At 34.9% G+C, this 17,858-nt stretch overlaps 2 protein-coding genes across 2 annotated transcripts; both read right to left on the bottom strand.

The window, feature by feature from the left end:
- Positions 1–5: 5 nt before the first annotated feature.
- On the bottom strand, positions 6–1,167 carry LOC104899158 (major strawberry allergen Fra a 1-3). The gene is made up of 2 exons (XM_010686298.4): positions 869–1,167; positions 6–609 (listed from the first exon to the last, which is right to left on the bottom strand). Exons 1-2 carry the CDS (start codon positions 1,056–1,058, stop codon positions 314–316), a joined length of 486 nt encoding a protein of 161 aa, XP_010684600.1. The 5' UTR covers positions 1,059–1,167; the 3' UTR covers positions 6–313.
- Positions 1,168–8,602: 7,435 nt separating this feature from the next.
- LOC104899159 (lipoyl synthase, chloroplastic) lies at positions 8,603–17,031 on the bottom strand. Its single transcript, XM_048647895.2, has 7 exons — positions 16,430–17,031; positions 16,144–16,307; positions 13,093–13,183; positions 12,819–12,976; positions 10,036–10,207; positions 9,635–9,745; positions 8,603–8,924 (listed from the first exon to the last, which is right to left on the bottom strand). Exons 1-7 carry the CDS (start codon positions 16,784–16,786, stop codon positions 8,841–8,843), a joined length of 1,137 nt encoding a protein of 378 aa, XP_048503852.1. The 5' UTR covers positions 16,787–17,031; the 3' UTR covers positions 8,603–8,840.
- Positions 17,032–17,858: the final 827 nt, after the last annotated feature.

Raw genomic sequence — 17,858 nt, 5'->3', positions numbered from 1 at the left:
ACGTATACCCAAAAAAGATATGTTACATTATTTGAGAATATCCAATATAAGAAAGTGTTGCAACTAAAAAAACAGATACAATATCAAATATGTGACGAAAATTAACATATCTTACTACTTCACATCTCAGCAAGCATGATTTAAGATCACTTCGTCATTATTTTCAAATGAGGAAAAAGAAAAAGTAGAATATAAGAAGTATAACACTACCACACACATAAGACATTCTCATATTTAAACATAATTATTTCACATGAAATACTCGAAAAACTTAATCAAGTTTCACTCATTGAACTTAATTGGATATAGTAGTTCAAGCATAAACTTGAGGGTTGGCAATGAGATGTTCTTCCACAGCCTTAAACATCTTAAGTATGCCTTCTTTCGCACTTTCAACCTCCCCTTCCTTCATCACATTATCTCCCTTCAGGTGATAGTGTGCCACCATCGTATAGTGAGTTCCGGCGCCGGAAGGCTCATATTTGTTTTCATACACAGCAGACTCCACTATGTCAGGAAAAACATCTCCTGCAATGCTTGTATATTTGAGGTAGAACTTACTAGCATCAATCTCATCCACTCTATTCTTCACATATTTGAATGGTGCCTCTGCAAAAATGATTTTCATTATGAGTATTTATAATCAAAGTATACATAACTAACATATGAAGTATACTGCAACTTTTCACTCTATCAGTTATATATGAACAATCAATGTATATCAACATCAAAAAGTATATTATGAGAAAATTTTAGTGCCATGTAATTTTATTGTTACGTGGTACAACCTTGGCATAAATGTAAAAGTTATCTGGCGTGACAATGATAATGTAAAATGTAAGTTGGTACTAAGCTAAGGATAACTAACCATCGGGGAAATTGATCTGTTTGACGCATCCAACAGCAGTGGAGTCACCTTCAACGAGTTCCATAGATTTAACAAAGTGAGGCACAACCTTGGGCAAGAAGTTATGGTTGTCAATACAACAAGCTTGGAACAATCGGGCCGGGGCAACCGTGCTGGTGAAGTCGGCCAATGTGCATGTGATTACACCCATGATATATAGTGTTTTCCTATTGAATTTGAAGAACTAAACTTGGAAGATTAACTAGTGAAGATGATGTGATAAAAGAAGTTGATTTGTAAAGAAATATGAAGTTGATCTGATATTTATAGAATGAATTATAGAGGAGGGATAAAGCGAGAACCTGGTAACGACAAAGAAGCTGCCTCTATCGTATTTCCAAGTCCTGTTGGTTAGTCGTTAGTGGACACTGAACAGCTCTTTCTTAACAATGCATCCACACTCAACTACCCATATAGCATAAAGTTGGTATATTTAAATGACTATTTTCATCTGATTTACTTATTTGATTTTTTTTGACAACGAGAAATCTTGCATTAATGAAATAAGTATAATCTGATGCTAATACAACCAAACATAAAACAAAGTAAACAAACCTAAATGAGCTTCTTAAGGTCTTACATGCCCTAAAAAACAAAACCAAATACAACCGATTAAGAGTCGCATGTTAAAGATGGCGTCGCTGGTCCATGCTTGAGATGGTGGACTCAAAACTCTGATGACTGACGAAAGTGGAAGGAGAAGTGAATGTCGTTCACGATCCGGACAACGAACAAACAACGGCGAGCTTCGCATCTCGCCGCATGAGCAATCCTAACAATCTGCTATCGCTTGGGATTCTAGGCTCATGACCTTTTGAAGTGCCAAGTTCCTTAGTGACTCATTACTCTCTCTCTCTCTCTCTCTCTCTCTCTCTCTCTCTCTCTCTCTCTCTCTCTAAGAGTCTTTCAGGTTTCTCCATTAGGCAGGAGATACGCAGTTGGGTGGGCGTGCTGAAAACCACCAGTGTGAATTATTTATCAATATAACATTCGGCTTCAAAAGAGTATATGTATGTATGTATATATATATATATATACATACATATATATATATATATATATATATACATACATATATATATATATATATACATACATATATATATATATATATATATACATACATATATATATATATACATACATATATATATATATACATATACATACATATATATATATATACATACATATATATATATATATACATACATATATATATATATATATACATACATATATATATATATACATACATATATATACATACATATATATATTATACATACATATATATATATACATATACATACATATATATATATATACATACATATATATATATATATACATACATATATATATATATATATACATACATATATATATATATATACATACATATATATATATATATATACATACATAGATATATATATATACATACATAGATATATATATATATATATATATACATATATATATATATATATATAGATACATACATATATTTATATAGATACATACATATTATATATATATATATATATATATATATATATTGTTTTTGAAATTTAGTTTAATGTATAAGAATATAACCGATGCAAGTAATTGGTGTAGTAGTGTTAATTACAGAGGTTATAAAAATTTGAATAGTTTTATTTTCTTTTATATATAAGATTACTAAAAGGTATGACACACTATTATTAGCATTAGCTTAATGAGAATTAATTTGCATTTAATTATTTTAAAAACAAAAATATTATCGTGTCTTTAAATAATTTCTTTTCCAATAAATACCAGCATGATGAAATTGTAGAGCAACTGGTTGGTGTATTACTGTATTTGTATTTTAAATGAGAGGTTATGAATTCGAATTTTAAAACACACATTTTTATTGTTTAATATATCTCATTTGATTGTGTGGAAGGAATACATGTGACAACATAATATATTTTTACCTTGAGTTTTAGTATATATATATAATATATAGATGTTGAACATAATCCAACTCATGTATATATAATATTTCTTTGAATTGGCTATTTGTAGTTGGTGGGTTACCCATGAGATAGATGTATATTATTAGTCTCGGTGAATGGGTGAACGGGTGAAGCGCATGAAATTTGTCAAAAATAATTCGCACACAAAGGCTTTTAGGCTTAGTGGATTAGTCAAAAGAATTCAGCTCAACATATACTGTTGAAGTTACATAAGCAGAATGCAAAGCTTCAGCAACTTGCAAATATCAGCAAGGCATCAGCAGTAGGATCAGCAGCTACTATCAGCTCAGCTCTAACAAACTAAGCCAGCTCAGCACATTCTGTTAATATGTAATAACAACTTTGTACAGCTCATCAAGAGTTAGTTATTACTATAGCTTAGTTGTATAAATATAGCTGAGATTGTAATAATTGTTTTCTCAATGAAATACAATATAATTTTCCTCTCTCTAAAATTCAGAGAGTTGTATTCTCTCTAAAACTCTTGTTATATTGTTTCAAGCATTTCAATGCATTATTCAATATTCATCTACTGAATTTCACAAAGTTAGATGAACAATTTCATCATGGTATCAGAGCATAAGTGTTCTGGATTATAATGTTCCGCATCAATTCCTAAAATCTCTGATTTGAAGAACTGAGATCAAAATTGTTTTTCTGACGATTGAATCAATCCTCTTCACTTACTGAAATCAAGAAATCGAGGTATCTTCTTCCCAATTTCTTCAAATTGCATCAAAGTATGGCACCTAGAAATTCAAATGCAAATGCAAACTTAAGTGAATCTCAATCACATCTTGAATTTTCACAAGATCCTAACAATGTGTATTATCTCAGTTCATCCGATTTAAATACTACAAAATTAGTTCCTATAGTCTTTTCTGGTTCTGGTTTTGCTGATTGGAAAAGATCCATGGTAATTGCATTATCAGCTAGAAATAAGCTAGGTTTTGTTGATGGTTCTATATCAAAACCATCTGGAAATGCAAATTTACTGAAAATCTGGACTAGATGCAATGATCTAGTTATATCCTGGTTTCTTGCTTCTTTAGATCAAGTCATTGCTAGATCAATATTGTATTTCAAAACAGCAAGAGAGATTTGGCTTAATCTTGAAGAAAGATTTGGTAATTTTTCTGGCACTGAGTTATATAGTCTGCAACAACAACTGAATGACATAACTCAGGAAGAAGATGAAAATATTTCAGAGTTTTTTACAAGAATTAAATCTCTATGGGATATGATTGATGGTCTTGATCCAATTCCTGCTTGTGTGTGTACTGGTTGCAATTGTAACATAACCAAACTCATTCTGAAGTCACAACAGAATGCTAGATTGTTATGTTTCTTAATGAAAGCAAATCAGAAATATGCTTTGGTCAAAAGTACTATACTCATGATGCAACCTCTACCAAACATAACACAAGCATATAGACTTTTATGTCAAGAAGAAAGTCACAGAGGACTTACAGACCCTACTAAGAACAACAATGAAGTTGTAGCTTTTACAGCAAGGAAGAGTGATCAGAAACCTTACAAGCAACAAGTTGCCAGAGTTACTTTCAGTACTAACAATAACTCAGGCTACAATTCTAGCAAGGTTCTCACTGGTAACAAGAGACCTTCACTCTTTTATTGTGATCACTGTAAAATGGGAGGTCACTCCATGGATAGATGCTGGAAAATTCATGGATATCCTGCCAATCATAAGTATGCCAAAGGCAAGAAAATAGCAGCAATTGCTCATGGTGATACAGCTGATGATGAGAACAGTGAGATGATTCAAGCATCATTCACTAAAGATCAGTATGTGAAGTTGATGGATGCTCTTAATCAACATAATACTGTAGAACAGACTGAACATAATGCTGGAGGTTCTCTTGGACTGGCAGCTAGTGCTCAACTAGCAGGTACATTTTGTCTAAATTCTGTTTTGAAACAAAATTGGATCATTGACAGTGGTGCCACTGATCATATGTGTTCCAATTTAAACCTATTTATCAATTATCATGAAGTATCTGGTACAAATCACTTCATAACTATACCTGATGGAAGCAAAATTCAGGTAAAACATGTTGGAAACATTAAATTGGGTTCTTTCTTAGAGCTTAAAAATGTTTTACATGTTCCTGGCTTTCATTTTAATCTCATTTCCATTCCCAAAATATGTCAAGATGATTCTTATACAATTAAATTCACTCATGACAAGTGTTTCATTCAGGGCCCTTTGATGAACCACTGCATGGTTCTTGGTGAGCTGGAGCATGGTCTCTACAAATTAAGTGAAGATGTTCTTTCTTCTGCACCTCTTCCTGTTTCTACTATAGACAATAATACTACTGTGTCTACTGTGTCTACTTCAAATCTTTCTACTTGTTTCACTGCTGTAGAAAATGCCAAGCTATGGCATCTCAGACTAGGACACATTTCTTTTAACAAAATTCCAGAATTAGATCCTTCTGTAGACATTAATGGTTGTCTAGCTGAACATATTTGCCAAATTTGTCCAATAGCAAAACAACCTAGAAGATCTTTTCCTATTAGCTCAATAAAATCTACCTTTGCTTTTCAACTACTTCATGTAGATGTATGGGGACCTTACAAAACTTGTACCTATTCTGGTCATAACATGTTCCTTACTATTGTTGATGATTTTACAAGAGTCACTTGGACTCATTTAATGAAAAGCAAATCTGATTCTGTTGCTTTAATGACTCAGTTCTTGAATTTCATTACTATCAGTTTCATACTCAGGTTAAAACTGTGAGAACAAATAATGCACCTGATCTTATAGAAGGAGACATGAAACAGCTCTTTATTGACAGAGGCATTGAGAATCAGAAAAGTTGCAGTGGTACACCCCAACAAAATGGTGTAGTGGAACGCAAGCATAGGCATTTGCTTGAAACAGCAAGGTCTCTTTTGTTACAATCAAAAATTCCTACAAAATATTGGGGTGATTGTATATTGACTGCCACTTATTTGATCAATAGAATGCCTCTCACCAGCATTCAAAATGCCACTCCTTTTGAAAAACTCTTCAAATACAAACCTACCCTCAAACACTTGAGAATATTTGGGTGTTTATGTTATGCTAACACCACTTCTGTAAACAGAACCAAACTTGATCCCAAAGCTCATCCTTGCATTTTTCTTGGTTACCCCCCTGCACAAAAGGCATACAATGTCCTTGATCTTGTCACACACAAAATCCTGATATCTAGAGATGTTGTTTTCTTTGAAAAACACTTCCCTTTTCACTATTCTTCAACCACAAACAAACCTCTCTCACAAATTTATCCTTTGCAAATTTTTCTTCCTACAGTAACTGATCTGAGTGATTCTAGCTCAGTTCCATTCTCTACTTCTTCTCCTACTCCTGATTTCAGCTCAGGTCCCTCTCCTATTTCTACTCCTTCTCTTGTTTCTGATTCTTCTCTTCCTACTCTAAGGAAGTCTACCAGAATCTCTAAACCATCTACACATCTTAATGACTATATTTGCTCTCACACTACACTTTCTAACTGGTGTAATTTAGTTTCCTATCAAAATTTTCCTTCACCATCTAAGGCTTTCCTAGCCTCCTTGCTTACTGATATTGAACCAACCAGTTATAATGAAGCTGCTAAGGATCCATTATGGGTCAAAGCCATGGATTCAGAAATTTCAGCATTAACAGACAACAACACATGGGATGTTATGTCTCTTCCTAAAGGCAAGAAACCCATTGGTTGTAAATGGGTTTATAGAATCAAAAGAAAAGCAGATGGTTCCATTGATAGATACAAGGCCAGGTTGGTTGCAAAGGGTTTCACTCAAAAATATGGTATAGATTACCAAGAGACCTTCTCTCCAGTGGTGAAGATGGCACTATTAGAAGTATCCTTGCTTTGGCTGCTAGCAAAGGATGGACTTTATATCAATTGGATATAAATAATGCCTTCTTGCATGGGGATCTCCATGAAGAAGTATACATGCATATGCCTACTGGTATTCCTAATCCTCACAAGCTTGTTTGTAGGCTTAACAAATCTCTTTATGGCTTAAAACAAGCCAGCAGACAATGGTTTCAAAAGCTCAATTCTGCTTTGCTCTCAAGGCTTCCTTCAGTCTAAAAATGACTATTCTCTCTTTATCAAGAAAGAAAATGATGATATCACCATCCTTGCTGTCTATGTGGATGATATAATCATCACAGGCACCAACTTAGCTACTATTGACTCTCTCAAAGCTTATTTACATACCACCTTCAGTATCAAAGATCTGGGAAAGTTGCATTACTTCCTAGGTATTGAAGTCCTCACCACTTCTGATGGTTTTATTCTCTCTCAACACAAATTCACCAAAGAGCTTCTTCAAGATAGTGGTTTAACATTTCAGAAAAAGACCTCTACTCCTCTTCCTACACATGTCAAGTTATTATTGATGAAGGAGATTGTATCATGATCCAGCAGCTTATAGAAGTCTAGTTGGCAAGCTTAACTTCTTAACTAATACCAGACCTGACCTTGCTTTTGCTGTTCAAAGTCTAAGCCAATTCATGCATTCTCCAAAAATTGCTCACTATCAAGCTCTTGTTCATACCCTTCATTATGTCAATTCTACTGCTGGTCAAGGAATCCTTCTCAAAGCCTCTGATAAGCTTACTCTTCAAGCATATAGTGATTCAGATTGGGCTGCATGTCCCAATACCAGAAAATCTGTTACTGGTTATGTCCTTCTCCTAGGGACTTCTCCATTAGTTGGAAATCTAAAAAGCAAGGCACAACTTCTAAATCTTCTTCAGAAGCTGAATATAGAGCCATGGCTCAAGCTGCCTCAGAAGTTTGCTGGTTAGTCAGACTTCTTACAGAGTTAGGCATCTCTAATCTCACTCCTGTCACTCTACATTGTGATAATATGTCAGCCTTACACATTGCTCGCAATCCAGTCTTCCATGAGCGTACCAAGCACATAGAAGTGGATTGTCATTTCACTAGAGACAAAGTTCTAGAAGGCTTACTTCAGCTTAGCTATCTTCCTACACAGAACCAATTAGCTGATGTTTTTACCAAGATACTTCCTGTTGCTCAACATAAAAATCTCCTTTTCAAACTAGGTATGGTTCCTACCTCTCTATCCCCTAGTTTGAGGGGGGGTGTTGAAGTTACATAAGCAGAATGCAAAGCTTCAGCAACTTGCAAATATCAGCAAGGCATCAGCAGTAGGATCAGCAGCTACTATCAGCTCAGCCTCTAACAAACTAAGCCAGCTCAGCACATTCTGTTAATATGTAATAACAAATTTGTACAGCTCATCTAGAGTTAGTTATTACTATAGCTTAGTTGTATAAATATAGCTGAGATTGTAATAATTGTTTTCTCAATGAAATACAATATAATTTTCCTCTCTCTAAAATTCAGAGAGTTGTATTCTCTCTAAAACTCTTGTTATATTGCTTCAAGCATTTCAATGCATTATTCAATATTCATCTACTGAATTTCACAAAGTTAGATGAACAATTTCATCATATACTATATATTACTTATTCATCAAATTGGAAAGTACAAAAAGCGTTCACCAACCAAAATCATCTTGTTCTCGAGAAAAAAAATGAGTTCACTCATGGTACACCCGGATGTACCATGAGCATGGTACACCCAGGTATATTTTTATAATAAATTAAAACTTCAGGTGCTCATTTGACACCAAATTTGTTCATATGAACATTTTGCTCATTTACTCATTTGCTTATTTTGCTCATTTTGTAATAAAAGTATTTGCTCATTTTCTTAAATGAGTAAAAACATTCGCTCATTTGTTCATTTTGCTCATTTACTCCTTTGCTCATTTTGCTCATTTGGAGAAAATAGTCTTGGATGTACTATGAGCATGATACACCCAGGTGTACTATAAATATTCTCAAAAAAAATAATTATCTAAAATAAAAGTTAGTTCATGCTCGAAGTGCCTCTAGCTCTATCTTTGACCATGCTCTGAACAAAGAGCTCTCCAGCTCGGTATGATGAACGTACCTACAAAAACGTTTAGAAACCATAATTCATTCACTTCAGTAATGATGCTGACATAACACACATTACCAGCAGAATAACAAGGCTAGTATGTCACAACACTTGAATTGCTACAATTCAAGCAAGGATGGAGCACATTTCAGGTTCAATGGATACCAATTATATAACGAGAAAACATCAAAGTTGTTCAAAGGACATTCAGAAATTCAAGCTGTGGAGGCATATGATGATGACAAACCAATAACATGTACTCGGTATCCTGTCCGATGTTCTCTCACATGAATAATTAATCCCCTAAGTAGTTAACCAACTGCAACTCAAGGCTGTTCCTGGTAGCTTTGGGTCTAAGATTTCAAAGTCATAAAGATTTTATAATAATAAACTCAAAATTAGTCATAGATATAATAGCCATGTTGATTTTGGAAACTACATATTATGGTTTCCATTTTAGTTTTTTTTTTTTTTTTTTTTCAAAAAAAAAATTACAAATGAAAAAAAAAAGGATAATTGATTGGCCCATAGCGGTTTTACTATTCATGTGAGGTTATTGGGAGGATGCACAGTATCTGTTACTACTTCCTCGGCACATGACTTGCTCGAACAATGCGGATTTTAACAACCCACTTAATTCAAGACCTCCTTAGGTATTTAGTCCATACATGAGACAGAAAAATCATTTTCTATAATCAAACAAAGCAGGGTAATATGCTTACAAGAGGTCCACTAGCAACGTAGCGAAAGCCTATAGCTTCTCCATACTCCTTCCAGAAAGCAAATTTCTCGGGTGTAACATACTCTTTAACTGTGAGGTGCAGTGGTGTTGGCTGCAAGCAAATATATGTCTTAAGTCCTTGACGAATAATATAGCATATGAAAAAACACCATGATGAGCAATTTTACTATGGTAACCCTGCACAGACATTTCTCCAAACAACCCTATTTCAGAGCAGAATCTCCCAAAGTTTGGTTATTTTAGAGAGTGTCCAATATACGAGGGTTATTTTAGAAAAATAAGTGGATAGGGGATTGAGGGTCAGAACGTAATTAGACTTGAATTTTGCCACAGCACAATACCAACAATGGCAACAAAGCCACCAAGCTGATATATTCTTACCTGTAAATACTGTCCAAGTGTAAGAATATCAACATCAATGGCCCGAAGATCAGCCATGGTTTCCTTCAATTCGTCATCAGTTTCACCAAGCCCTAGCATGATAGAAGTTTTTGTAATCATCCCTTCTTTGCTAACTTTTGCATGCTTCAGTACAGACAAGCTCTGTTCATACCTGCATCATCAGCTAGTATCACTATAGCAACAAGTGTATGCACGTCTTCTGGAACACAGGGTAACACTTATACCCAATCTACTTCTCACCTCACTACTTGTTGGATTAGGCTAGGGCGCTAGGCCATTAAGTAAAGGGGGTAAAAAAGGAAAGAAAAAGAATTGAATAAGCTGCAGTAATTCTTAGACCTCCATGTGCCCATTTTTACACCCTGTACCCATATGTAGTTTAGTATCTCAAATAACATACCCTCACATTTTGTCCAGCACAGGATTTCTTAATAGTTCCGGTCAAAGGTGCAACAAATAAAATGGGGTATATTGTGCATTATCAGAAAGTATACAAGTGCGTGGTGAAAACTTCCCCAATATTAACTGTTAAGAACCCAAGGAGGGCAAACACGGTCAAGGATCAGACAAGAAGAATAGATGAACCATTCAGCAACATACATGCTTCATTTGAATGCAGTCCGAGTTTAATTTACCATCCATAATCATTATTTGCAGGGATGTGTTTGAATTGGTCTTAGAGCATACAGTTACAAATAAACAACAGTCGAAAGGTCAAGAGATGCCTATGTTCAATATTAAACTCTGTCCTCTCCTTTGACTTTCATGCTCTCTCTTGACAAGCCTGCTCTCGGTCTTTTCTCTCTCCCTTCTCCAGTGACACCATACAGAGTGTGCCACAGATCCTGCTTTTCCAAGCCACTGATCACTCCCAGCTTGTCAGTTCCTCTAAGGCACTGTACTTCAACTTAAAAGATAAATTTCCTCCTTAATTCACTATTGCAACATGTTGCCTTTTAAACTATGTCTATTTATATATTAGCTTTGAGCGAATTGTTTGAATTATATTTTTTAAAGAGACTAGTAATTATGATGTTGGTTTCATCTCAATCTATATTTTTAAAATATCAATTATTTATAATTATTGCTGATACTTGATAAAAGATAACAAAAGTTGTGCATTAGCAAGCGTGGAAGACCATATGCTGCAATAGAAAAAGTCCGAGGAAGGATTCTAAAGAAAAAGCAACGAAAATCAGTTGTAATCAGCAAAAAGAAACTTTAATCAGTTCAAATTAGTACGCATAAGAAAAATACAGCAAAAATTATCAAAATCAATTTCAAAAAGTAAAAATCAGTCTTAATCAGCAAGAATAAATATCATAAAATTTAACCCGTTGAAAATAATTCTAGTTTAGTAAAGATAAGGTGAAGTGAACAAGGCCCAAGTTGAACTGATTAAAAAAAAAAAACAAGCACTTTGGTCATATGTGATGAACTCCGTTCACCACCACCTGTTATCCAGAAATCCACACCAAAAACAGAGCACAGCAATACCACACAAAAGTCCACAAGAAGTAAACAAAGAAATAGAGAAGAAGAAATAAGAATGAGAGGAAGATGATGTTAGATATATGTAGAAGATAACTACAAAATGGTGAGCATTCGAGAGGCTCCCTCTCTCCCAAAATCCCAATTCTACACAAATGATCAGCTGTCTAACATTCTCTCTCCACTCCCCTTTTATTCTAGAATTCCTCCTGTACACCCACTCTCACTCTTAACAACTTTTGTCTCCTAGTGAATCATTTTGTTTCCCATATTCTTGAAATTACTGATGTGCCCCTTGGGCCTTTCTCCTCTTGTAAGTGAGTAAGTTGGGCCTATTCAGTTGATGCATCACATCATATTACATAATTGGACAAGAGAGGCTACATTTATTTAGACAGTAGTAGGTCTGGTCCAGCTTCCACTGTACTTCTATTGCCTCCAATAGAAAAGAAGACTCACCTAGACATGTCAAACCGGTCGGTCGAGTTGAAATAAGATGACTTTAGGATCAGATTATTTACAAGTCAGGTCATTTCAGTTTCGGATTCGAAAACAGATGCCCATATTTTTTTAGTTACGGGTTGATCCAACAGATTAGACGCCTTTCTTTAATTATAAAAAGTTATAATACGAAATAACATTTCAACCTAAATGTATATAATAAGAAGGCTGAAAAAAGCTCAAGGATACAGAAAAGAGAGAATTATGACAAAAAATATTTGTGCATCCGATAACTAATGTACAAATCCATCATTTAATTAGAATATTCCTCGTATTTCAAAATCCTTAATGACATTCAATATTTTTAGTGTTGCATGGCAGAAAGGAGTTGAATTTTATTTTTTTTTGGTTTCTAAAAGCCTAAAACTGTAGTTTTGGATCAAAATGACTTGTACTATTTTCTTTTGAGTAATACATTTATCAGATATATACTAAATAAAATCTTATACTCAATTCAATGGGTCAGATCTGACCCACAAATTTACTGGTTATTACTTATTTGAGTTGGCTCAACATCGGATTTCCGATCACAATATCTATTTATGATCCATTTTTCTCTGCTTGGTTTGGTTAGATTTTGAGATCTCTAGCCTAATCTGATAGGTTTAAAGCAGAATGTGTCAACTCCTATAAGACTTGACAGTCAATACATATGTAATCCCCTATGAACATCCGCATCAGGATGCTCTACACAGTTATGAAAGATATGCATTTACAAGAGTTGCAGTTTCAGAACATTAATGCTAACAGCAAAAGAACACGAAACTGACCCGGCACGAGGATCTCTTACAATTCGCTGAAGCCGCTTAACAGTTTCAATGTTGTGAGCAAAAACATCTAATCCTGAGTGCACGAGAGTATCTACAGCCGTCAACTCTCCCCTAAAATCAGAAGTTAAACATTCAACCATGATTTCAGGCTTGAGTTTCTGCAACATCAAAAGTCTCTTCGTCAAGCACTTTGCATCAGTTATTTCTTGGAATTTCACATGGCTAGAATATAAGAAGACTCAAAGGAAACAAGCCACTAAAATGTTTCACCTACCTTCATCGCTTTGACTGTTTGCGCAAAATGGCCGCTTCCACCATCAGGCAAATCATCCCGATCAACACTTGTTAAAACAATGTAATCAACACTACAAAGTAAAAGGCCATATTAAAAATAAAGACATTTTTCACCCGGCTAAAAATGTTATTTTGATCAGCAAACGGAAACCATTTTTCCCAAAAAAAGAGCCTGTTCTTTACCCAAGTATAGGCTCCATCATGAAAAGATTCTAGAATGATCCAGATGTAGGCATCCTTACCCTAGAACAGCTGATCTGATATTAGTACAGGGGCAAAGGTCCTATACGTCATACATCATCCTACTAATTCATCTACCCAAGGTTGATGGGGTAAAAGAAAACAAAATGTTGTACAAAGATTTAGGTATCAAGCTGCGTTGCTCATGAGATACATTGATGGAACGAAATTATACGGAACGAAATTACACTACCAAAATACCAAGACTTCCAAACAAAAATAATTGTTATTCTTACAAAATTGATTGAATAACAAAAAGGCATTTAGTACACTTGGAAAGATCTTCAATGGGATATGATAGAATGGCTAGGTTTGACAAGAAAATGAAAACCCCATATTTATTCAAGAAAATGAATAGCACATGCTTGTCAATTCAATGAGCCTAACATTAATGAAGACATAGCCAAAACTAGAAGTAACATAACAATGCAGTAACAGCTCAAAAATGTAATATAAAACACTTTCAATGCTGTTGAGTGCCATTGGCAAGATGCTAAATCCAAGGACCAGCTTCTATCGACAGTACATGAGATGACATAGACAACAGACAAACTGATAAACAAAATGCTCTTAAGTTCATCCCTAAGAGACCTGGTTAACATATGTTAGTTATTACAAGGTACCAAAGATGTTACCGGGAGTCAGGGTATATCACTACATAAGCTAGTTCCTGGACACTACATTCCCACTGTATCATAGTTAAATTTGAACCCTAGACATGGTTTATGTCAAGAAATCATACGGTTAAGAAGAAACATATTGACAAATGAAACTCGAGGTCTTTAAAATGCCTTATCTCCCTCTTCAATTCCATTTTCCAGACATGTCTTATGTTACTTGGTGATGGGTACGAGTATCGGATACGGATAGGGAGCCGAGTGTCCGATTCGGTAATTTTAAAATTTTAGGATATGGAGACACCATCCTAATGTTGGATACGATTACGGAGATACAACACTTGCGTAATAAAAAATATATTCTACAGTTTTAAGTTCAAAAGCCGGGTACTAGTCGAAGATAAAATTTAAAAGTAAAAGAAAAAAAAAAGAAAGCAATTGCTTACTGTATACTAAATAGCTGTAAATTGTGGTGTATCATGTAGTAAAGCTGTACCCATATTTTATTTGTTAAGAACAACTGTATTCTTTTTGGTTCATGTGCTTCTTTTTACTCCCAAGTTCCACCCCTTCCTATCCCCACAGTTAATTATCAAGTAAAAAAAAAAAAGAACGTCAGAATCTCTACATAGTCGACAGGACAATCTGCTTTTCCACTTTCCAGCACCCTGCACCTCGCTCTCTCTCCTCTACCGTCGCCGGAGAAAATGACTTATGATGACGAAATTTCAACCATTGCAAACGACTCAGCCTCCCGAGTTAAAGCCCCTATATCTCAAGAAATAAAATTGTGTACTTCGCGATCAATTTTCAAATCTAGGGTTTACAAATAAGATAATCGGTCTTCTCTCTCTTCATCTCCTCCAGATCTAGCATTATCCGACTGCAAAGTGAGGTATCCGACCCGTATTTCATACCTGGACCCCCGTGTCAGGTCGGGTCGACACGGGTTCTTCAGCCAAAATGTCATGTACGAGTATCATTTTGGGGGACCCTAGTATCCTAAACTATAGCAAGTCATATATGCCTGTAGAATAAATACCCAAATCCTTCATGCACTTTAAAAGTATATAACACATTCAATTAGGTTGCATTCTCTTCATCTTAAAAGAAATGAGTTCAGATTAGTTCTAATAAGCTACTCCCTCCGTTTCCTAAAGATCTTCCCTCTTTCCGTTTAAGTGCTTTTCCAAAAGATCTTCCCTCTTTTACTTTATTCCTTATTTGGAATTTTTTTTTCCCTTTTCACCCTCTTATGTCCCTAACATATGGTCAACCACTACATTATTAATTCAATTTTACTCCTTTTCTCTCTCCTACTTTAAACCCTTTTTATTTGTTTATTTATCTTAACCACTTTCTCTCTCCTCCTTTACAAACCCCACACCCCACACAAATGGATCCTCCTTGGTATATGTAGGAACAGCAACAAGGAAGATCTTTAGGAAACGGAGGGAGTATAAAAGAAGCTTCAACAAATTACAATAAGTTCTGAAAAGTTTAGTCAAGTAATAAGTTCAACTAAATTCAGCAAAATTCAGGTCAACAGAATGCACCCTCTGCAAAAAGAAATAAAGGTATATAGGCCCATATTAAGTTGAAAATAGCATGCACTATGGGAATGAGAGCAGAAAGGTGCATTAAACTTGTAAACTTGATCATATTCACAACCTATTGATCTCGATTCATAAGCCAACAATACAAAAATTAAGATTGCAAAATCAAGCCTCACAAAATTCAATGTGCTTCTAAACTACATTCAAATAGAAACTCACAAAAAGCTCAAGAGAGTTTCTAGAAAAATGTTTCACGGACCCCCTAATTAAGAGAGGATAGCTATATCTTATAGAGGTAAGAACTAAGAAATACCTCTCTGGAACTTGATGGTTGTAGTCCTGCCTAACTTCCAACCTAATAGGAGTATTTCTAAGGCTTGCTCCATCTAAGCCCTCTTTTGGGTAAGTAACATGGACCTAACCAAATATTTTATCGTCCAAATCACATTCATATTATTCAAGATGCTTTGAACACCATGTTAACAAAATTCTAATAACATTAATAATTTTTAACTCCTACATATACCAAATAAAAGACAACATGCACTGCAAGTAAGAGGAAAGCAATTGATTGAAATAAGAGGAAAAACAAATACCAGAAAATTCTATTATACATACCCCCAACTTACAACAGCATTGGCTGTATTCTCTGGTTCCATAGGATCAGGTGGTGCAGGATTACTACTCGTTTTAACTGCACAAAATCTGCAACCACGAGTGCATGTATCACCAAGAACCATGATTGTGGCAGTTGCAATACCATCCCCACCCCCATTCCAACACTGCCATATAAATTTGAAGTAGATGGTAAATATTCATTATACTTACTGTGCTGAAAAGCTCACTAAATGTTCTCTTTAACAGAAAACAGAGATGGGAATTGAGAGAAAGGTGAAAGAGAGACCTCACCAATGTTAGGGCACTGGGCTTCTTCACAAACAGTGTGAAGATTCAAGCGAGAAAGAGAGTCCTTGACCTCCTCAAACTTCTTCCCCTGAGGTGCTCTCTGCCTCAACCAATTTGGTTTCTTCACATTTGGGTCCCTTCCCGTATATAGGCCCATTCCTCCTGGGTAAGGACCTGAACCTGCTTTCATCTTTGTATTTTCCTCCGATTCATGCAACTTCACACTTTTCTCTGGAGCAATTTCACACCTTATCTTAGGTGTTGGGTAGCAGCGACTCATATGATGGAACTTCTTGGGTATTGCTTGGTTTGGTATTTGCATTGACATTGGAGGTTTGATGACACTTTGATCCATTTTGTGCAGGCCTTGAGTATTACTGAAACAAATATATTGTGATATCTTGAATTGATGCTGGAAATACGAAATCGCAAATCGAACTTTTTAGGTAAAAGGGAAACTGCAATGAAATCTGTAATTTATAATCTGTAATCTATAGGGAGAGAGAGATGGAATTTCCCTAGGAAATGCTACGGATTGGAATTAGGATAGTTAGGTTAACAAACTTTTATTTTTTGCGGGGAAGTTGCAAAGTTGGGCAAAAACTTCCTTTTCTATGTTTCTTGTTTTTCTTTTTTCCTTTTTGTTTGAAGGAGAAATTTCATTAATTGAAGGTCAAACGACATCTACAATAGATATTAAAAAAAAAAAGATACAATCAAACAAAGTTAAATTAAATTCGTGTTCGAAAAAACTACAATGAGCCAAATCGAACAATACAGCGCAGCCCTCTTGTATTTGCTAAATCAAACAGCTATTGATGAGGAAGTATATCATTCGGATATAGTTTGGGAAGAACAATCTTGATCGAGCCATGTTTACCGCATCCGAGATTCCAATACCTTCATGTTGAGTCTCGAACTTCAACCAATGAGAACAATTTCTCATACCTAAAAACAAAAAAAAAAACCATATTCACAACTCCCATAGGGGAGAAGGAGATCTCCACATCAGAGAGTACTAAAAAAATCCCATAAAGAGATACTAATTTATTCAACAAAAATAAAAACTGAAAATAAAAGAGGAAGAGGGGCTTACCATGGATGAAAACATCCATGGCAGCCCCTAACTGATGAAGAAAGGGTAAGGCAGACTAGGGTTTAGAGAGAGAGAGAGGGGGGAGAAGTGAGCGGCCACCGCCTCAGCTTTTCCTAAGTTAAGCTTTATCAAGCTAGGAACTTTTTTTTTTCCTCTTTTCGTTTCTCTTTTTTCTCTACCTCCTTTCTTAAAAAAAATTATTAGAAGTTTCCAATAAAATTTTAGAAAAAGTTGCCAAAAAGATCTTTTATGAGTTCATTCTTGAGAAAAAAAAAAATCTTATAAAGTAATTTTTGCAAAAAAAAACCAAAATCAAATTTTTTTCAAAAAC

This window comes from Beta vulgaris, chromosome 7, assembly GCF_026745355.1.
Source record: "Beta vulgaris subsp. vulgaris cultivar EL10 chromosome 7, EL10.2, whole genome shotgun sequence".
Taxonomy (NCBI): domain Eukaryota; kingdom Viridiplantae; phylum Streptophyta; class Magnoliopsida; order Caryophyllales; family Amaranthaceae; genus Beta; species Beta vulgaris.
This window is presented reverse-complemented; position numbering and strand designations above follow the sequence as displayed.